The sequence below is a fragment of the Micromys minutus genome (assembly GCF_963924665.1).
Source record: "Micromys minutus genome assembly, chromosome: 1".
Classification (NCBI taxonomy): Eukaryota; Metazoa; Chordata; class Mammalia; order Rodentia; family Muridae; genus Micromys; species Micromys minutus.
In genome coordinates this window covers 231,011,833-231,033,379 of record NC_137969.1, presented here as the reverse complement: position 1 = coordinate 231,033,379, position 21,547 = coordinate 231,011,833, and the positions used below count along the sequence as shown (strand labels likewise).

The 21,547-nt window shown below is 48.6% G+C and overlaps 1 protein-coding gene across 2 annotated transcripts in view; it reads right to left on the bottom strand.

The window, feature by feature from the left end:
• Positions 1 to 1,922: 1,922 nt before the first annotated feature.
• TMEM63C (transmembrane protein 63C) overlaps positions 1,923 to 21,547 on the bottom strand; it is a gene marked incomplete at both ends in the record, with an annotated part of 35,364 nt that continues 15,739 nt past the window's right edge. The window contains 15 exons of one of the 2 annotated variants that reach the window (XM_080919420.1): positions 1,923 to 2,117; positions 4,933 to 5,004; positions 6,486 to 6,595; positions 8,119 to 8,286; positions 8,672 to 8,777; positions 9,018 to 9,180; positions 13,212 to 13,277; positions 13,800 to 13,886; positions 14,759 to 14,865; positions 16,081 to 16,234; positions 16,636 to 16,758; positions 18,589 to 18,722; positions 19,350 to 19,473; positions 19,585 to 19,665; positions 20,290 to 20,363. In XM_080919420.1, the coding sequence (XP_080775546.1) occupies positions 1,923 to 2,117; positions 4,933 to 5,004; positions 6,486 to 6,595; positions 8,119 to 8,286; positions 8,672 to 8,777; positions 9,018 to 9,180; positions 13,212 to 13,277; positions 13,800 to 13,886; positions 14,759 to 14,865; positions 16,081 to 16,234; positions 16,636 to 16,758; positions 18,589 to 18,722; positions 19,350 to 19,473; positions 19,585 to 19,665; positions 20,290 to 20,363 (1,764 nt within the window). The remainder of the gene's footprint in view (positions 2,118 to 4,932; positions 5,005 to 6,485; positions 6,596 to 8,118; positions 8,287 to 8,671; positions 8,778 to 9,017; positions 9,181 to 13,211; positions 13,278 to 13,799; positions 13,887 to 14,758; positions 14,866 to 16,080; positions 16,235 to 16,635; positions 16,759 to 18,588; positions 18,723 to 19,349; positions 19,474 to 19,584; positions 19,666 to 20,289; positions 20,364 to 21,547) is intronic. The other variant, XM_080919421.1, reaches the window with a different exon arrangement.

Below are 21,547 nucleotides of genomic sequence, written 5' to 3'. Positions count from 1 at the left end.
GAGTGGGATCTACCACTTGCCCAACATTGGCATCAGAACCAGGCTGCATTTGACCCAGACTCAGAGGGGGAGGGCCCTCCAGCCATCCTGCCCTACTGTCTACAGAACCCCTTGTACCTGAAGCTTCCGTGGGTTATAGTGAGTCAGGGTAGAAGGGAGGGCCAGCAGCAGCAGACAGGGCTGTAGGGATCTGGGGCAGATGTCAACAAGCAGAGAAAAGGCCCTGGTGTGGGTTCTAGCTGCACTCCAAATCATTACATACCAAATACACACTGTAGGGGGTAGACTTTAACTCCCCACTTTGGGCAGAGTTAGATGTTGGGCTTGACCATTCTGCTATGAAGAAGTTCTTCCCCTTCTTGATGAATTCCCAGAGGTGAGGGCCTCAGGGTACTGGAGTGTAAAAGGCCTGGATGAATATAGTTCTACCTCTATTCCAAGCTTGACAAAGACTGGAGGTAGCCTCTTTCCAGCTGACTCGGCCCTCAGCAAAGATCTCCATACTAGCATCTGGAGCCAAGTCCTAGGGGTGTGACTCTACCTGCTCCTTGAGCACCCGTTTCTGCCCTGGAGTGAAGCTTGGAACTGCCTACGTGGCTGGGGTGTGAAAGAGATGGAGCAGAGACCAGGCCAAGTGATCTGTCTTCGGGGCAGCCATTCGTGCAAACACTGGGGCTGAATGAGCCTGGACCAACCTGCAGTGAATAGACAGCAAGAAAGAACCCAGATATCTGGGGAGGAGCTTCAGGAGGTTGGTTGGTTCAGGTGGCTCAAGCTTCATGGTAGTCCTGAAAATACCTTGTCCCAAGAGGCAGGAGTTGGAACACCTTAAAAGGGGGCAGAGGTGCTGAGCCTCCAGCATTTTGGGGGCTTGCTCCTCCAGCCAGAGGCATGCCCATCAGAAGGGTCTTCTCTGTGGGGAATGGAAGACACCCATGACTCCTCTGAGTAACCCTGGCAGGCCCACCACTGTGTGAGACATCCGTAACTCCTGAGCCACTTCCACACTTGAGGCCAGGCAGGGCAGCTTGAAAGAGAAAGAGTCCTTCTGAGGGTAGGTGATAGCCATTGCCTTCAGTTTGCAGCCTGAGCCGTCACCACTCTTGGCCATGCTGGGGCACAGTGCTCACACACATGGGACAGAGGATGTCTTGGCAGCTGCCTCTAGGCTTTGGGGATGATTTCATTCATCCTTGGAACTAAGAGAGGTGTGTCTAATTTTTATGGATCAGTTTTGGAGAGAACACCTTGTTTCCTGAACTCTATGACACCCTCCCCCCCACACACACCCTTAAACCAACCAGCAAGAATTAGGCATGGTTTCCTTTACCACATGCATGTGGGTCTCCTTTAATGAGCCCGAGTAGTTGTCCCAGCTACCATTATAAGTAGATAGCAGAACAAAGAAACAGAGAGGGCCTCAGTCACTTCCCAGGCTTGTCCCAGCTGCCCCTTGCTCAGAGGGTGAGGAACAGAGTTTCTAGATGCTCTATAGGGAACCCATGATGAGACAGCGTCAGTGCCTTGTTCACAAGGCCCAGTACACATACCTTTCTCTGCTCAGACTGCAGTAGAGGATGGGGGTCTGGAGTGATCCTTGACAGACAGCAGGAGTGGGATAGGGGATGCTGAAACCCCCAGAAAGCTGTCAGTGGGCTTCTTCCTACCTCTTCCTTTATGCATACTCACACCAGCTTGACCCCAGCAAGACATAGCACACAGTCCCAGCTACCACTCCCAGAACCATGGTGTAATCCTCCTCTACCCATCGTGCCCTTTCTGGTTGGTCAGCAGATTTGGCTCTTCACCAGGCCACAGGGTAGCAGGTGTCTCCACCAGGAGCTTCCCAAAGTCTATGGGAGGGAACTCCTTCCTGCCTTCCCCTGCCAGGCTCATTCTTGGCCCTTTGACTGGATTTCTAATCAGTGGCTCTGGCCCTCCAGTTCCAGCCCTTCCTGGAACTGGGCTGAGTCCAGCTCCCTTGCAAAGCCCCTCAGACTGCTCTCTTCTTCTCCCTCTTCTGGCTGGCTGTTCATGGTGCCATAGGTGTGCCGGGCTGGGGAGGAGGCGGGGGTCAGGTTCAGCTCCGGCTCCTGTAGCACGGTGGCCACGTACAGCTGCTCAGGACAGAGAGGGGAAGGTGAGATGAGGCACGGTCACATCAGAGGCAAGTGTAGGGTACACCCTCTCTCCTCATGCCCCACCCAGTCACCTCTGCCCTCCCAACCCCCAGCAGGCTTATCCTGCCTTGTTCTTCATCGTTGAGTGAGCTCCAAGAGATAAAGCCTGTTTGCTACCTTGGAGTTGCCAGGGTTAGTTTAGTGGCAGGCAGGCTGCCTAACTCCTCATTTACCCATTATCTGTTCCCAGGAGACAATGGCCTAGGCACCCCCTGAGCTGGAGAGGTAGACATTTACCAGCTAGAAAGCTTGGCTGCAGCACGTCAGATTCAGAACTCTGAGAGTGCTAGCTGGCTCATGTCACACCAGGGGCTGGTTTCAGGAATGTCAGGAAAGACATCGGATTAGGGAGACATGGAGTACCAGGGGTAGGGGCAACCTGTCACCTGTTGCAATGGCTTTTAACCTGCTCTATCCTTTAGAAGTCAGTAATTATGACATAGACCAAACACCTTTTCATACACCAGTATAAACAGGTGGCTTCAGGTGGTGAGGGAACAGTCCCGTGAAACACCTAGACGCATGCATAGTGCCAAAGCACATACCGTAGACATTTTGGCTTTAAAAAAGGAAATGGTAGCTGAACAGTGGGAAAAACCAAGTGGCATATTCAGTGGGCTCACTAGTGCCATTCACAGGAACGAATGGGATATTGCAGTTCTCCAAGGTGAAGCACTGGACTTCAGGGGACAGTCTAGCCCCAGTATTGACCTTAAACTCTCAAGCATCCAGCTTTCAGGGAATGGGGAAGGGAGGGAAAGGCGGGGGCATTCTGCAGGGCTGGCTTGATCTTTCCAAGTCCTAATCTAGTATAGATACTCAACTGGGTCTGGGTCTGGGTCTGGACCAGTTATAAAAGATGAGTAATGAGGGCTATTTGACTACGGGTAGGCAAAAAGATCAAAATTCATATAGGTGGCAGCACACTGCCCACTGCACAGGTTATAAAATCATATGTACGGTGGAATTTCATTTTAACAAGAAATCCATATATACATATAGAATTCCACATGTCTATGTAAGCACAAGCTTTGGACGAGATACACGTATCCACAGAGATCTCGGAGAATGTACGCCAGTGACTATCCCTGGGTGATGGGAGTATGAATGTTTTATTTCATCTTGCTCCTCTGGTTTCCCATTCCCACAGTTGCGTACTGTGTCCATACACCACTGTCATAAGCATAAAGGATTTTTAAAGAGTCTAAGCCAGGCACGGGCACGTGCCTGAGTAACCCCTGCTACTCTGGAAGCTGAGATGGGAGAATGGCTTGAGTTTGAAGATCGAGACCAGGCTGCCCACATGGGAACCCTGTCTCAAAAAGTAAATACACACATAAATAATAAGTTTGATCATTCTTTTTTCTTTCTTTCTTTAAGCACAAATTTTATAGTCAAATGAACCTGGCTCAAACTGACCACACCTTAGCCCGAGAGTGTAGCTTCCTAAGGTGCTCACCTAAAGTGCATAAGACCATGTGCTCAATCAATTTCCCACACAGAAAAATAGCAATGATTAAGTTTGGAAGGATGAAAAAGCCCTAACAACGGGAGTTTATTAATCCAGAGAGGGAAAAAAGCAAGGCTTCTAGCTTTTAGACGACTCCTGACACAGCAAGAGCGCTCCTATTGGTCGGAGAAAGTTGCCCCTGGTTGGTTCTTCCCATCCCTGATTGGCCACTGTCTGTAAGGGTTTGGTCTTGGTTTTGGTTTATCCTTTCAAACTAGGCCCAACCAGGGTTCTGACACATCTAGTGTCTGTGCACATGGCTAGGTGAGTCTGCTGACGTTGTTGGACTTTGACCCAACCCTGCCCACCTCAAAAAAAAAAAAAAGCCTCTGGGTGTGTGGCCCTGTCCAAGGCACACTCTGTGTATCCATGGTGGACACTGTCTTCTGTTTGCCCTTTGCCCAGGCTCTTCCCTCTTCCTCCAATGCTCTTCCCACGCCCTGCTTCCCCTGGCAACTTTGCTTCCCATTTCTCCAGTTGCATGACATAGTTCCTTCTCGGGGAAGCTTCCCCAAGTACCCAGGTCTGCTGGCACCTTCTTCCGTGCTCATTGGAGGTGCCTAGCACTGGGGTAGGAAAGGCCCTGTGCCCAACTCCACATATGCATAGATGATTGCATGGGCACATGTGGTAAGGATAAGGGCGAGGGCTCCTGCCATTCAGGCAAGCCAAAGGCTATGGGAGCCTCGGCCCAGTCCACTGGTCACAGACTCTGAGTCCAGCCTCAGCTCTTGGCAGGCTGGCGGACTCGTGGATTGGGTGCTGCCCCTGCCTTACCATTCACTGGGTCCGTTAATAGTTCCCTGCAGCTCTGTCTGCACCGCTCTGGCCAACACCTGTGCCCTGGGGGCAGCCTTGGGTCCTGAGGCCGAGCCCCAGCATGGCCCTGCATCTACACGATTGAGAAGACTGAGGTCTGGCTCTCTGAGGTCTGGCTCTCTGAGGTCTGGCTCTCACTGATCGAGTCCGACAACTTTGGCTCTGTCCTCTCTGCGTGACTTCTATTGACTGTCGGGATAGAGCTGGGTCTTCTCAGCACACTCTTCAGCCAGGGCCATGGAAGCATTTGGACCTGGGCCAAGTTCTGCTGTGTCAGAAGGGGGAACCCAGGGTTCCCAGCTCCTCCCCAGTACCCAGGGTAGGCACTAAACACTGGTACCCTCCCCCCATATCACTGGAGTGTACCACCCCTGAAAGGCCCCACCCTCTTAACGTGTCCCCAGGGTAGAGGCAGAAACTCACAAGGGAGGTGGGAGTGGATGTTGTGCTGCTCGGTTCCACATCAAACACAGTCTCTGTTTCTTCCTCAGGCTGCTATGGGGAGAGGAAAAGTGGTCCATCAAAGGTTGGCGGCTACCCTTTCCCACCCCTTGTCTATTCTATACCAGGGCCTCTGGCTTGCCACCATGGCCCCTCGCTTTTTTCTTTTTTTCTTTCTCTTCTTCTTTTCTTTTCTTTTCTTTTCTTTCTTTCTTTCTTTCTTTCTTTCTTTCTTTTTTTTTTTTTTTGACAAGATTTCTCTGTATAGTCCTGGCTCTCATGGAACTTGCTCTGTAGACCAGGCTAGCCTCAAACTCACAGAGATCCACCTGCCTCTGCCTCCTGAGTGTGAGACTAAAGGTATGCACCACCACCACCTCGTAGTTAACTATTTCTTTCTAGACATTTAGACCAGCAAGCAGGATAGAAAGCTCAGGAAAAAAAAAAAAAAAAAAAAAAAAAAAAACACAGGGGAAGAGTTGGGATGCCAAGAATCCCTTCTGGAATGTTCTGTTCCAAAAACTATAAAGGGGAAACAATTATAGTTGGAATGGGTTTTAAAGATGGGTCTGCTTTAGCAGCTGTCTTTGTCTAGGGACCCTCAATCAATCTTACAAAGTTCCTTACCACCCTCCTTCTCTGGGGTGATAAAATGCAAACAGATCTGTGACATCACAGTATTAGAGCCCCCCCCCCCCGTGTGTGTGTGTGTGTGTGTGTGTGTGTGTATCTGTGCACACACGCACATGTTTGTTAAAATTTTTGTTCTGGCCCTCTTCTAGCCTGGTACCCTGACCAGCAATAGTGATGAATGTTTGTGCTCCAACCAGGTCCCATATACAGATGGAGAGAGCAAGAAGAAATGCTTTCAAGAAGGCTCCCTCTGCAGGGTGTTGTTTCCTATATATACAGCATCCAGAAAGGAGACCCTTTACTGCTCTAAACAACTAATTACTATAAAAAGTCCGTTGGGGAGATAAGTATGTAATCATGAAGTGCAAAAATTATGTTTTATCCACTGGCAATCATTCCAGCGGTCCAGCCTGGATGTTTACTCTAAGAAATGCTGACGCAGATGCTCAGTTTTACTGGCAGGGCTCTGACTTGGCGTGGGATGACTCTTGTCTCCAGAGCCTGATGATTATACTGGGTACCCCTGCCAAAAAGCCAGAGGACTCACTAGGGGCACCTTCAGTGTGCCCCATAGCCCTGTCCATTTACACCATCCCCTGCCCCTCTCTGTTTCTCCCTCCTCCCCACTCTCTGAGAACTTGCAGTGGTGCTCACACCAACTGGACCTGACTCATGTAGGTGAGACAGGCCAGCATGAGCCTGTTATTTGGAAGAGGTATTGGGGGGCAAGGAGCAGGGTCTTTGGTTGGCTTGTGAGCCCATTGAGCCCATAAACCCTGGACTAAGGAAAAGGCCCATCCATCTTGTCCTGTTGTATTCTGGGTGCCTCTACTAGGGCATCTCAAAGTTATGTCCTTAGAGACAGGAGAATCAGTGGTGAGAAGGGCAAGCTGACTACTTACCTCATGCTGCTGGGAAATCCGGAGCTTCCCCAGAAAAATGCCAAAAAGGGCAATGACCACAGAGATGATGAGGGAAGACAAGGAAAATAAGGTGATGCTGTGGAGGGGACCTGCCAGGGAAAAGAGAAGGCCATGAGCGTGGAGCTGGAGCGCTGGAGTCAGGGTGGAGGCAGGGCAACGGAGCTGCTTTGCAGACCTGAGACCACCCACTTCGGAATCTCCATGGGACCACTGAGCTAGGGCAGAGAAACCCCTACAATTGCCCCCAGCAACGAGGAATGAGCACAACACAATGAGGCCATCCCTCTGTTCTTTTCAGCCAGCTTAGAATGTGGCTTATTGTGTGTCCTGTGGAAAGCAGACTTGGGATCTGTCAACTATCTGTTCCTCAAAGGTATATTCAAGTTCTGTCCCCAGACTCTGAGCCTCTCTTTTCCCCGCTGGCCCACTGCTAACCACATTAAAAGGCAACCCAGCATTCAAAAGCCATTTACAAATTCCATGAGTGAACTGATCTCCATAAAGGTAACAGGTCAGTATGGAAAATTAACTCTCCAGTCTCAGGTGCCAGTCAAATGAAGCTTACTGGTGTGCAACAGCACACACTGGTAAACAGGGTCAACAACACCCGGGCACCGAGGGCTAACAAGAGCTGTGGCCTTCGATGCGGCTGCAGAAGGCATGCATTTAAACAGACTCTCGATGCATGAAGCCAGTCAGCTCATGCTACACAGATGAAAACCCAGGATATAGGATTGCAAGTTACAGTGTGGATGGTCACGATTTTATAAATAACAATAAACTGACACACACCCTCACTTTACTCCCTCCCCTGAGCAAATGCCTAAAGAGTCGGGAACAAGGGGGAAAAACATCTCTAGATGGAATTATCAGTAACAGCTTTTGGTTTCTGTGGGTTTTTTGTGTTTTTTTTTCCCATGTTTGGTATTTAGAAAAAGGCACTTAAGGGGGAAAATGTCTTCCAGGTGGCAGAAAACAATATTAACAAGTGAATGTGTAATGGAAGGTGTCATTCTGACAGAGAGCAAGGAGAATACATCACAGGGGATACAGTATGTTGTCACAGGAGAGAAGGACAGTGGGGTTGGGAACACCCTAGTGACATGAGTAACCCAGATGGGAGAGAGCTGAGGAGCACCCAGTCTGTGGCCACTGGGAACTTCTGTGAAGGTGCCTCTGGGTCCCCAAGACAGCAGAAGCATCTGTGTTTAACCAAAGTATGAGGGAAGGCTAGCCACCATTGCAGGATCTGGTTCCCTTTTTCGGGTTCTGGCAAACCTATGAAAGCAGGCATCGTAGGGCTCCCAGAGGAAATGTCATGGGAATTGAGTCCCAAAAGCTGCTTTTCTATTTTCTGCCCATCTACATTTAGAATGAAGGAATGTGACATTTTACACTCGAAACCAAATCCAGATCATTTGGACTTTGCCTTTGTCTCAAAGTTCTGCCAAGGCTAATGCATGCACTGTGGCCCAGAGCAGTCACTGGACTTGGCCAAGTCCCATTAGCAATGTCCTGCTCACCCTAAGCTCTCCTCTTCTATCAGAGGTAGTCTCAGGGGACTCACAGGACAGAGGCAGAGGTGGGACCAAAGAGCAGGCTGGGCACCCACCTACTCGCAGGATGGAGAAGAAGAGTACCCAGAAGAGCCCTAAGAGTGGGGCAAAAATTGCCTGGTAGACAGCGGCCATGTGGATCTGCGCGTTCAGCTTGGTGGGCGCGTAGGAGTAGTACATGTTATAGCGGTCTGTGATGTGCTTCATGCACAGATACAGCAGCCCTGGGGACCAGAAGACAGAGATACATTTACTGGCTGCTCTAACCTAGCAGATCTGTGCTGTTCTCAGGTGCCCATAGAGCTTAGAGGTCAGACTCAGTGCTGCTAGGGTAACAAGGGCCCAGGATGGGCTGTGGGAGACCTATGGAGATGACTTCTGTCACCTCTAGAACTGATTCTGCCGGCTCGGTGGTGCCGTTCATTCACTCATGCATTCAACCAACACCCCTTGTTAGCAGCCATCCAAACAGTCCCATGGCTGGGCCCTGTTCCTCCCACCTCCCTGCCACAGTATGTCCCAGATCTCCTCATGTTCTGGGAGGTAACCTGATACCATGGAGGTTGTTTCCTCCTGTGGACTCTGGGGGTTGCCTTGTAGATGACTTACCAAACGGGACAATTATAGGGCAAGTGATGCTGTATGCCATCACCACGCTGAAGACGTTCAACATCCATGCATACTCTCGTCCGAATTGGAAATCCGTGGCCAGATTCTAAGGCAGAAGGCAGGGGTCACCCTCAGGTTGCCCAGCTTCCCTTGTCTTGTATGCTTCTGGGATTCCTCTAGGGAGTTGGCTGGCAGCTCAGTCCTAGAGGCAACACATCTTCCCACCTTGGAGTCTAAGAGACAGCCACCTATGGTCACAGGCCTCTGTCGTGGGTCCCTAGCACTCCTAGCTGACCTTTTCCTTTCCCTCTCAGAAGACTATGCTTAGAGGAGGGTTGGCCCTCACCTTTCTGATGTGAACTCTCTCTGGCTCTGATTTGGATAAGAAGAGGCGGGTGCAGTACGTGCAGAGTGACCCCAGGCGCATCAGTTCCATGCCGGTGCCGAGCAGAGCTGCTGTAATCACGTAGTTGACAAAGAATGCACCATTGTCTGGAAGGAACACGCACCTGCGCAGTGGAAGAAGGGGGGAGGCAGTGGGGGGATAGAGGAAAGAGATGTCAGGGGAGGAAAAGACAGAAACAGTAGATAGAGTGAAGGACAGAGAGAGAGATCCATAAACAGACGGCCAGCTATCTCTTAAATTCTTGCCAAAATAATTCCACACATAAGGGTTTTCACAGGACAACAGTTGCTTAGACATAGCCACAATCTGGAAAAAAGACCGTGAAGATCTAAAAGACCCATGCTTCTCCAATCTCCACCAAGGAATTGCCACTTGTGTGACTACCTCAGGAAAAGGGGGTTTCCTGTGCCAATGTCCTTCTAGGTACAGTTGGCTAACCTGTGAAACTGTCACAAATTTCTGTGGAGGGAACAGCTGCCAGCATGGAGGAACCATAAAGACCCGGAGCACCCTGCCTGTATCTGCTCTGCTGGATATGCTGGAAGGTTCTATGAGACCTATCACAACGAGTGTGCCTCCAGCCCTTGCCACAGTGGGGCTGTGCGCCAGGATGCAATCAATGGCTACTCATGTTTCTACGTCCCTGGATACCAAGGCAGGCATTGTGACTTGGAAGTTGATGGCAGTGTTTCTGATCCCTGCCTGGTTGAGGCTGTATGCCTCAATGAGATACACATGTGTCTGTCCTGGAGAGTGTTCTGGTGTGAACTGGGAGCTGGGAATTGATGAATATGAATCCCAGTCAAGTCTACATGGTGCTACGTGTCAGGATGCTTTTGGGGCTCACTTTTGTGACCATGCACCTGGATTCCTTGGAGACCACTGTGAACTCAACTTTGATGCATGTGCCAGTCAGCCATGTCTCCATGGAGGTCTCTGTGTGGATGGAGGAGACAACTCTTACTGTGACTGCACAGGGAGTGGATTCACAGGGATGCACTGTGAGACATAGGAAAAAGTCACATGCACTTGGATGCCCCTTTGATGGTCAAAGCCTTGTCACACTACACAGCATGTGAAGACACTGTTGACAGCTGTATTTGTCACTGCTGGCCTGGATTCACTGGTGCCCTGTGTGACACGGACATACATGAATCCCTGACAGTTTGGGGGTTGGGGTGGGGAATGTGCTGAGGTGTCCTCAGAGGAGCAATAGGGAGCCAATGTGAAGGAGGCTTCAACTATTTCGGTGTCTCAGGCCGTGCTTGTATCTGTCACCTGGATTCACACATAGGCAGGAACCTAGCATAACTGTCCTCTGAGAGGGTCCACCAAGCAGCTGACCAAAACGGATGCAGAGACCACAGCCGAACATTACTTGGAGCTCAGGAAGTCTTGTGGAAGAGTTGGGGGAAGGACTGAGGAACCCGGAGGAGATAGAAAGACACAGAGTCAACTAACCTGGCTCCTTGGGGCTCTCAGAGACTTAACCACCAACAAAAAGAATACAGTGGCTGGACTTAGTGCCCTCCCCATATGTGGCAGATGTGCAGCTTGGTCTTCATGTAGATTCCCCAACAACTGGAGCAGGGACTTACCCTGACTGTTGCCTGCTTGTGAATCCTGTTCCCCTAAATGGGCTGCCTTGTCTGGCCTCAGTAGGAGAGGATGTGCCTAGTCCTACAGTGACTTGTGCCAGGGTGGGTTGAGATGCCAGGCGGCACCCCAGCCCCCTTTTCATAGGTGAGAGGGAAGAGTGGTAGGGAGAGGTGCAAAGAGTGAGAAGCTGGGGCAGGGGATGGGCTGCAACATGGATGTAATGTGAATAAATTAATTAATGAGCAAAAGATCCATAAACAGTCACTCTGCATCCTGGCATTTTTATCAATGATAGGTCACATCTAAGATGGTAGTTTGCAGACTGCATGCCCCAGCGAGGCAGGCACTTTACTCCATGCAGGGACACCTAGAGGTACAGTTCTCATGCACACACATGAATATAAATGCATAGATACCTACAGCCCAATTTAACAGTAGCCCTTTTGAGCAGACATATGGATAAACCACATAAAAAAGGGTTTAGAGTGGACCTGTTAGGTTTTTAGCATCTGGTTCTATGAATAGACTCGGAACTCTGAAGACACACAGTCTTAGAAGAGAAAGTATGACATCTTTTAAAAGAATTTAAAGGGTTTGCTTTTATTACTTTAAATAAGGTATATGTGTTTGTGTGTGGAGATGTGCCCAAGAGTGCAGGTGCCCACAGAGGCCAGAGGCATCAGCTTCCCCTCAAGCTAGAATGACCGGAGGTTGTGAGCCATCTAGAATAGGTGCTAGGAACCAAACCTGGGTCCTCTGCAAGAACAACACATGGTCTTAACAGCTGAGCTGTCTCTTCAGCTCCCACAATGATATCTTTAATTTCATTAATTTATTATTGAAATTCACCATTTCTTTCCTTTAAGAACATCAGCAAAAAACTACAGGCCTCCCCATACCTTTACACATACACACACACACACACACACACACACACACACACACACACACTCACACTCACACTCACACTCACACACACACATTCACATGCACACACACACACAGGTTTTTTTTAAAGGGAGACTTAAGCATGTCTAGCATTTCTCAGCATTCCCATCTACACAGTTGTGTTATTGTTGTTGTAGAGAGGACTGTGCGCCTCTGGCCACATTTTGGAATTTCTTCAAAAGCTATCTTAAGAGGTCAAATAGCTCAGAGGTAGAACATTTACTTAGCGGGCACAAGAATGCGGTTCCCATAGGAAGCTGAGGCAGGAGAATCTTGAGTCTAGTAGGATCTGTGTCTAAAAGCAACACTCCTCATGTTCACTCTTCATGGAACTGAGGTTGGCGCAGAAGCTTTGCTTTATTAACTGTATAGAAGTAATGTGCCTAGTCTAAGATGAACCCATTCATTTGAGAAAAGATAGCTTTCTATGACTACAATGTCAGTTTAATTATAGAAAACTTGGAGGATCCCGGTCCTTGCCTCAAAGAGCAAGCTGTGGAGAAAGGAAGTCATTGGCAATGTGTCTTTGAAAACTGACATTTTCAAATACTATAACCTTAAAACACACACACACACACACACACACACAATAGGCCAGATTTTCAACCCAATGCACGTGTTGTCATAGATCCTGTCACCCCCCAATTTTATGCCAGTGTGAGGGTGTCAGAAGCCCTGGAACTGGAGTTACAGACAGTCCCATGTGGCTGCTGGGAGTTGAACCCAAGTCCTCTGGAAGAGCAGCCAATGCTCTTAACCACGGAATCATCTCCCCATCCCCACCCCACCCCCCAATTTTAATGTTCTTATTCCAGTCGTTAGTCATCCTTCACACTGATGTCTGTGAAGTGAACCAAGAATGTAACATTACACTGCTTCTATTTAAAACACATTATCTTATTAATGGGTTAACGAAGACTGCCACAAAATGTAAAGCATCTTGATAACTATTTATTTAATTTTGCTATGAAATGATGGTTGTATCTGTGTGCCCATGTGTGGGTTTGTACAGGGAGGTACAGTGTTCAAGGAGGCCAGAAAAGGGTGTTGGATCCCCTTGAGCTGGAGTTATAGACAGTTTTGAACCACCTAATGGGAATTGAACTCTGGTCCTTGGAAAAACAGTATATACACCCTTAACCACTGAGCCATCTCTCTTACCTCTAATAACAATGCAATCCATGTATGTTACACACTTACATACACCATTTAGTGGGTGAAAACTGGAGACAACTTCATCAGCTTTGTGTACTGTAACAACCCAAGGTACCTGGGTCTTATATTACACTATATTCATGCAAAATATTACCAGCGAGAAAAACTATCTGAAGGCAGGTAGGTATCCTGTACACTTTTGTGGTAACTTCTTGTGAATCTACACTGATTTCAAGATGAGGTCCCTGGTCTTTACTGGATTGCCAAAGGGGGCCACAACACAGGTTAGGGGAAAAGGATTCTGGGAATGCTTTTCACCTGAATGTACCTACTCCTGGTTGCCACTGATGCAGGGTTGGACTGGGGAGGGGTACACATACCCACACCAGTGCAGACACACAGAAAACCCTGTGTACACCCAAAAATACTCACTGGAACCTGATGGTTGCATGTTCAAGATAGTAGATGTCAAAGAGCCAGCGAAAAAACACATCCAGACTGGAATGAAGAACAAAACCAGACCTTCAGTTACAGTGTCCACATGCTACAGCATAGAGCTCAATTCTCCTGTCTGATGTCCTACTTTCTGCTCTCCCTCAAGAGTCCCCTGAATCCCTGGCTTGGTGGTAGCTGACCAGTCACCCTGCCCCTTTCCTCTCAATGCCAGGTCATCTGTGTCCCTCACTCTTGGCCTTACAGCTCAAGAATACTTTCTGCAACAGATCTTTGTCAACTATCTTTCTGAGGCCCAACTTCCCATTATGTTGGTTGCACTCTTCTCCCTTGGGCTGCTATTCCACTGGCAAGGACATCCTGTCTTCCAAACTGGAGCAGGGGTTCATGGCTGACACTTTACAGTTTGCATGATACCTGGCTCAAGCTATGCCCGTGACAGGCATGGGACTGTCATTTGAGGAGACTTTCAGCAACCATGGGAGGCCTAGGGTATCTGAAAGAAGGTTTCAACTCTAGGCTGAGCCTGGATGAGATAGGAAGGATAGTTGAGAACAAGGTACCTACCTGGTCAGCCCCATGGAGGGCAGAATGACCACCATAAAGACCAGGAAGATGTAGCATTTGTGCACTATGATCAGGTTCTGGTTCGATCTACAAGGAAATGAAGAGAAACATTTATCATTGTGTGAGACAGAATATTAATAAAGTTCTGAGGTGAGTGTGGTAGCACATGTCTTTAATCCTAGCATTGGGGAGGCAGAGGTGGGCGGATCTGTGAGGGTGTAAGGCTAGCCTGGTCTACATAGGGAGTTCCAGGATACCCAGCACCATTTAAAGACTCTGTCTCAAAACAAAACAACCCCCCCCCAAAAAAAAACAAGCAAAAAGAGAGGGAAAACAAAAGATGGATGGACAAGGATGCATGGAGTTTAGTCCAGCACCCCTCTTCACAGAGCACTGTGAGCTGTGCTGTATCTAAGAACAGCAGGAATGAACAGTGTGATCAACTAGTAATGTTTGTCCTGGGCACAGGAAGGAGACAAAAAGCAAGACATATATTTGACATCTCCATATCAAAACAACATTACCAATGATACTTAAATCTGGAGAACTTCAAAAATCAACATGAGCCTTGTTCTTGGCTATAGGACAAGTAAAGATTTCTATTACCAGGTATATAGTAAAGATTTCTATTACTAGGTATATAGTAAAAATTTCTATTACTAGGTATATAGTAAAGATTTTATTACTAGGTATATAGTAAAGATTTCTATTACTAGGTATATAGTAAAGATTTTATTACTAGGTATATAGTGAAGATTTCTATAACTAGTATATAGTAAGGATTTTTATTACTAGGTATATAGTAAGGATTTCTATTACTAGGTATATAGTAAAGATTTCTATAATTCTAACCCTTAAGCTAGATAGAGGGCCCAAGTGCCAGGCAGAAAGGAAAGAGGAAGAGACTAGTAAAAGAGACACACAGGGGAGGAAAGGAGTCTCCGACGTCCCCAGCTCACCTCGTCCAGTGGGCCTCTAAGAAGGCAGAGAAGTAGACCATCAGAGGCATTATCACAGTGAAGGCCCAGAGCAGTACAGAAGGGAAGAACTGAGTCACAATTGGGCTCTGGAAGGGAAAGGGAAATGGGAGAAGCAGGAGTCATCAGCACAGGAAGCCCCTTCCCCACACAGGCTGCCCTGGTTCTCTCCCTTGGCCTGCATCTCTAAGCCCAGTCAAGAACTAGTTTGCTTTCCCTGAGGCTACAGAGCAGGTCTGTCTTTCTTTTGTGCCTTCCTGGCCAGATGTCCACCTAGCCGGAGGAGGCAGAGGCTCATACCCCAAGGTTGTCTAAGTGTACCAGGGGCATCTAGGCTCAGGTAGTGAAAGAGGCAGCCCAAGGTTTCTTTAGCCAAGGTGACTTTACCCTATGGCCAGAGCCAGCTGTTGTGACTCCTATATCTTGAGTCAGGGACAACAGTGCCTGCACTCTGATGTGTAAGTGTGTGGGCAGCATAGGAAGGAGTGATGCCAAAGACAGCAGTGAGGTAACCAGCATGTATGTGGCCTGGGCCTCTTATAGATTTGAGACAGGAAGCCAAAGTGGTATGGCCACGTGTGTGTGTGTGTGTGTGTGTGTGTGTGTGTGTGTACATCTGTGTGTTTGCATGTGTGTCTCTATGGATGTCTATATTTGTATGCACGTGTGTACATGTGTCTTTGTGTGCATATGTGTGTCTCTGAATGGATGTCTGTATCTATGTGTGTATGTACATGTACATGTGTTTATGAATGTCTGTGTGTGTTTCACTTGGAATGCTATAGGTAGAGAGGCTTTCTGGCTCATTAGAACAGCACAAAGGGCATAGGATTTAAAGGACTGAGCAGTGCTAATCTGAGAAGTGCTTCCACAGGGCCCAGGCTATAGGTGTCAGGATGGGAAGGAAGCAGACGTAACACTGAAGGGTCCCTCTTTCTTTCCATGTCTGTGTTAGGGCTCATCCTACTCTTCTGTACCCTCTGCACTTACCAAGAACCAAAGAAGCCTGGTGAGAACAGAATGGTGCATGCCTACTGTGTCCACCAAGCCCCTTTAGGATCTAAGCCTGCACTGGCTGGACCACCCATCCTCAGTCTCTCCGCAGAACCGACCTACATACTCTCTTTCCTTTCTAGCCCGTCCCTGAGATGGATAATGCCCAAGAACCATCCTATTTAGAACTCAGGACACCCCATCGATGATGCCACTCAACCTCCACCATGCTGCTGTTGTAAAAGTTCTCGGTCCAGGAGTCCTGTCCCAGGAGCCCCCCCCCCCAGGCCCGGCCTGAGCAGAAGAGGCACCTGCAATTTCTCAATGGGGCGGGTGACATTGTACATGTCGATGGTGTTGATGATGATGGCAGGCGTCGTGAGAAAGAAGAAGAGGAAGAACAGGAAGGTGTTGATGGCGATAAAGCGAGTCCACCAACTGAAGCGGCGGATGGACAGGTGTTTCCTAGAAAGGGAGGGAAAAGAGAGGCACACTTAGGCCAAGCCTTAGTCCACAGAGAGGCCAATACTTTCTCCTGCATGTCTGTACCTATGTGCAATGCTCACTGGGCCTTTCCCTTGACACCAGCTGTGAAAGCTCAGACCATGTCTCAGAGGCTAGAAAGACATGATAGTGAAAACTTTCCCAAAGGCTGGTCCCTTCCATGCATATGGGAAAGGTAGGCATGGGGTGAGCAGGTACTATGATACTTAAGAAAGCACATGGCAGAGCCCAGCAGAAGCTGTGTTTAGACAGTTCTAAGTCTAGTCCCCATGGACTCTCTGTTGGGTAATAGAGTTGGGAGGCTCTGTCCCATGGCCTTCTTCAATCTCAGAGACAGAGATGGGGGCACAGAGGAAGCTTACCAGATGATGTCTTTGGGGTGAGGGGCATAAGTAACCCTCCAGTGGTAGTTTTTGACGATGGTCGTTACTGAAGACTGCTTGGGGTGTCTACCACAATGGAGGTACTTGTAATCGTCATAGATGCTGTGGAGATGGGTCAAAGAGAAGACATAGGTCAGGAGTAGGGAGAAACCTTCAGAGAATCAGATACCAGGATGCCAGGACCACCAGAACAGTCCCACCCTTGGGGATACTCCTCTTCCTGAGGATTCTCAAAGCCCTGTGAAGTCCCCCAGGACCTCAGAAATGGATAGTTCCTAAAGTACAGTATCTGGAGGGAAAGGGGATATTGGAAGTGTCTACACTATCCAGGAAAAGAAGCAGAACACAGGGTCCTGAACTCCTGTCCTCTCTTAGTGGCAGTAACAATTCACAGATGAGTTCATCCTTTGGGGCCATAGAAGGGGATAGGTTTAACTCATGTTAGCATCATAAACCCCAGGTTCTGGAGTCCTCCTGTGAACTTGGATCTTGCTGGTGAGGAGATTCCTAAATTGAATGCAGTCTAGAAATAGTCTTGAGATGCAATTGGGCAGAGGTACATGCTGGTGGGAGAGCCCAGTATGACCTTCTACTAACACATTCTGCTGAAATGAAGGCTCCTATCTTTGCCAACTGGTGATGTTTTAAGGAACAAACAATCTTTCCTTGTATAAGGGTATTGCTTTATATGACATACACGAATAACAACACCAACAATAGAATCTATATGTTCCTTGACCCCCTCCCACTGGGGATTGAACAAAGCAGATATCAGTAAACAAACTGGACATGCAAGAAATGTGAAGGGTGGGATGGTCTTGCCTTTTATCTTAGCACTTGGGAGGCAGAGACAGGCAGATCCCTGAGTTCAAGCCAGACAGGTCTACAAAGGAAGGTTCCGAGACAGCCAGAACTACACAAAGAAACTTGATATCAAAAAGAAAGAGGAAAGGAGAGAGGAGAGAGTTGTTTTTTGTTTGAGGGGCTGGAGAGATGGCTCAGTACTTAGGAATACTAGCTGCTCTTTCAGAGGTCTATGGGTTCAATTCCCAGCAACCACACAGCTACTCACAACCCTCTGTAACTCCAGTCCCAGAAGATCTGATCCTCTGCTGGCCTCTTTGAGGGCCAGACATGCAGATGGTGCACAGGACATACATGCAAGCAAAACACCCATACACATAAAATAATATAAAACAGAATCTGTTTTTAAAAGAAGTCTGAGGGTTTAAGTAACTTGGAAAATTGTGTAGCATTGTTTGTGACTAAAATCTAGTTTATAGATTCTTTTGTAGGGTTGGGTGGAAGAGGGACACGTCACATAATACCCATGTATTATAAGGTTTCCATTGGGAAGAGGAGGGCGCCATAGTCCTTTAGAGACCAGTTCTGGAGTTCTCATACATTTTTATTTTGATACTGAAAATTCTTCTAGAACATTCTAAATTGATTGGAATTGATTCCTTGTTGAGATGAGATTGTTAAAGGCCAGGGCAGAAAAAACAGAAGGCCTTTTGGGGAAGCCTATAACAGAAGGGAAGAAAGGTCAAAATGGCCTTCTATCTCTTGGGCTTCTCACTTGTAGTAGGAGGGGGGCTGAGTGTTTGGAATGAGAGGAAATGGCTATCATTCTTGGCAAGACATCACAGGCTATGCTGATAGCCCTGTACTAAGGTAAGGACGTAGGAAGTGAGGATAATTCCCAAAGAGCAATTGAGGCCCACCAGCTGTGGGAACGGTATAACTCTGTTGGGACCAGCAATGTGGAAACTTCCAGAAAGGAGGAGATAGCCGCCAGGGTAGAACAAAGCAGTTGGAGGGAGGCTTGATCCCCCTTTATCCTTAAGTCAGGCGAGGGTAAGAAAGTAGCATCTACCCTTCCCTTAGGCTGAGCTACACTCTGAGTTTAGACTCTGGTCATCCGGCACCCACCGATACACTGTCCTGGCATCCTGGAAGGTGACAAAGGCCAGGTCAAGCCTCTTCAGCTGGACACGGTTGAGCTCGGCATTGAACTCGTCGGTCAGCTGTTCCTCCAGTTCACTGTAGTACTGCTCTGCATCTACCTGGGACGAGAGGAGGCCCTCAGAGCAGGAGGCCAGGGCTAAGGAAGCCTGGCTGGGCCCCAGGCCTCTCCCACAGCAGCTGCACACCAAGCCTGCAATGTACCCCTTGCCCTTGGATCTGGGGACACTGAGGCACAGTGTGTTTAGTGAATGCTTTAGACCCAAGTGAATTTCAGAAAGACAAAAAAAAAAAAAATGTCCATTTGTGCCAAAGTTTGGGCACTCTTCCCTTAGTCTGGCTGAAACAGGAGTCCAAGTGCCTGAAACCCCTCCAGCCACAGTGGTCGGGGACAAGGTAGATTCCATTTCTTCAAGTCTTTCTGCTCTAATGGTTTTGGAAGTCTGAGGTTTGGCTGCCTCAGCCTGCCATGTCCCCTCTGCTGTCTTTCCATAACCAGAAAGCAGACAAGAGCAAGCCTCCATGGTTGCCCTGGAGGGGGACCCAAGAAAGGTTTTAGCTCTTCTTTATATCTGCAAAGATAGAGGGTATGGGTGAGAGGGAATGGGGTGCCAGGTCTGGACGACCAGGCTAGACCTAAATAGGCCCTGGGGATTTGGACTCAGGCAAGGGACCATCCTGGAGCTTAGCTCTCTTTCTCCGGTGTTCCCAACACTGTTGTCAGTTACCTCCTTGAAGCAGGTCCAACATTTGCAGAAGCACAGGCGGGAACAGGGATGAGTCTTGATCATCACCTTCCCAGTCTTCTTAGCCTTGGCTGTGTAGTAGAGCCTGCCCCGCATGGCATGGCGCCTGACAGTGGTAGGCAACAGAAGAGAAACAGTCTAGTCATGACAAACAGAAAACACCATTCTCTCCTTGCGCCCCCACCCCAGATGCCAGCAGACCCCTCTGAGGGCTCACCTCTGATCATCCAAGTCAATCAGGTTCCGGACATCATAGCAGAAATGCACTCTGGTCACCACACACCCAGGATAGGCCTCACTGCAGTCACAAACAAGGATGCTGAACCAGCCTGTAGGACTAGGTTGAACAACCCCATTCCCTACTTGGTATCACAGTCCACGGGAATGGGAAGTTCCACTGTCTGGGATTTCTGCCTCTCAGAATAGCATCCATCCTTGTCCCTAAAACTGAGCTATCCTTGGGGTTTAAACCCTGGTCATCTGAGACTCACAACATCTTTTATAGATGATTCAGAACAGGGTATAAGTATGTTTCAAGCACTGGGGGCCTAGGAAGAAGCTACTTTTGAGAGACAAGGAGCAACATATCTGTGTCCAGAGACTTGGGGACACCAAAGAGGCCTGAAGTCACCATACTTGAGACAGTTTGGAAGTAGGATCTCCTTGGGCTGAGTAGCTGAAGCCATAAGAAAAAATTAAATGGCCCCTCTTGCCTCTTGCCCGTGTCATACAAGGACCTTTAGAGCTCGGTTGCAGCCTTGGGGGTCCTCTCAGTTCTGAAAAGCTGATTCTGAGCTGACTCCAGAGAGGCCACCACCAGGAATGTCCCTAGCCCCCACATCCTGTGCCAGCTCACTCATGAAAACCGGGAAGGGGATCCTGGGAGGAGACGATGCTAGACACAGCCCACCCTCCCACTTACTGGAAGTGCTTGCTGATGATCTCGGGATCCTGGATTTCAGTGGGTACATAGGTGACCATCAGTGTCCTCGTGAACTGGAGTTGGGAGAGACAAGGCTGTGCTTCCACAGGAGTGGTAGATATGTGGTCCTCAGTGGCCCAGAGGCCCTGGAGAGCAGGGCTTCTGCTCATACTAGGCTGCTTGCTACCTAGAGCCTCCCTGCCAAGTGAGCTGCTTGCCAGCTTCCTGGAGCCCAGAGATCAGCAAACCGGGTCTTGGTTCTTCTCTGTACCCCAGCTAGGGGCCCCGCCAGACATCTGAGGTCAGGAAGGGAGGACCAGGAACAAGTGAAGAACCACCTCTCCCCTTCTAGCAAAGGTCATGCCCACCTGTAGCTGGTACAGCCCCACAGTGACTCTCAATCTCCTTGAACTGCCTACCTTTCTGGTGTAAAACCTCATATTGCCAGAGAAATCCCTAGTATTCTAGGAGCCTGGAGGTGGGGGCGAGTATAAAGGTCTCGATCCGGGATATTTCCTAAAGGCCCAAGTGCCATGGGGAAAAAGAGACTCTGAGAGGAGGCCTAGTGAATGATCGTAGATAGCTGGCAGTGTGCCCTCACAGGGTACTGTGGCATGCCAATCTTTCTCTTCATCTGCCACCTTGTGGCGAGTAACCTTCTCAGGACACCTATTCCTGTCATTATGAACTATCTCACTACAGGCCCCAAAGCAACGGAGCTGACTGAATATGTAATAAAACCAAAACCATGAGACAAAAACAAACAGACCCCTTTCCTCCGTTTAGGTTGATTTCCTCCAGGAACATTGTTAGGGTGATGGAAAGTGGGGTAACACAGCAAGATTGAGGAGAGGCTGGGGTATCTTGCCTAAACTACCCATTTCACTCTTGCGGGTGGATAATGGTTTTCTGATCCATCCGTTTCAGGATGATGGTATAATAGACTAGCACAAACGAAGAGTAATATCTGAATCTGCGCCTGGTAACAAGGAAAGCTGAAACAAATGAGTGTCCCAGTCTCTGCTTGGGGTGCTTTCAGGGTGTGTGGATCTACACTCTGAGGTAGGTGAAAGTGAATCTGTCTTGGATAGGGTAGGCTCAAAGGAGAAGATCCAATGGCAGGCTAGGGATGAAACCATGGATGGTTATTCCCATGGGTTCCCTTTCCCCACAGATCACAGACAACTCAACACAGCTGCCCACTCGTGGCCCCTGAGCATTGAGCTCTGCATACCACAGGCTATGGTCTACCTCAACA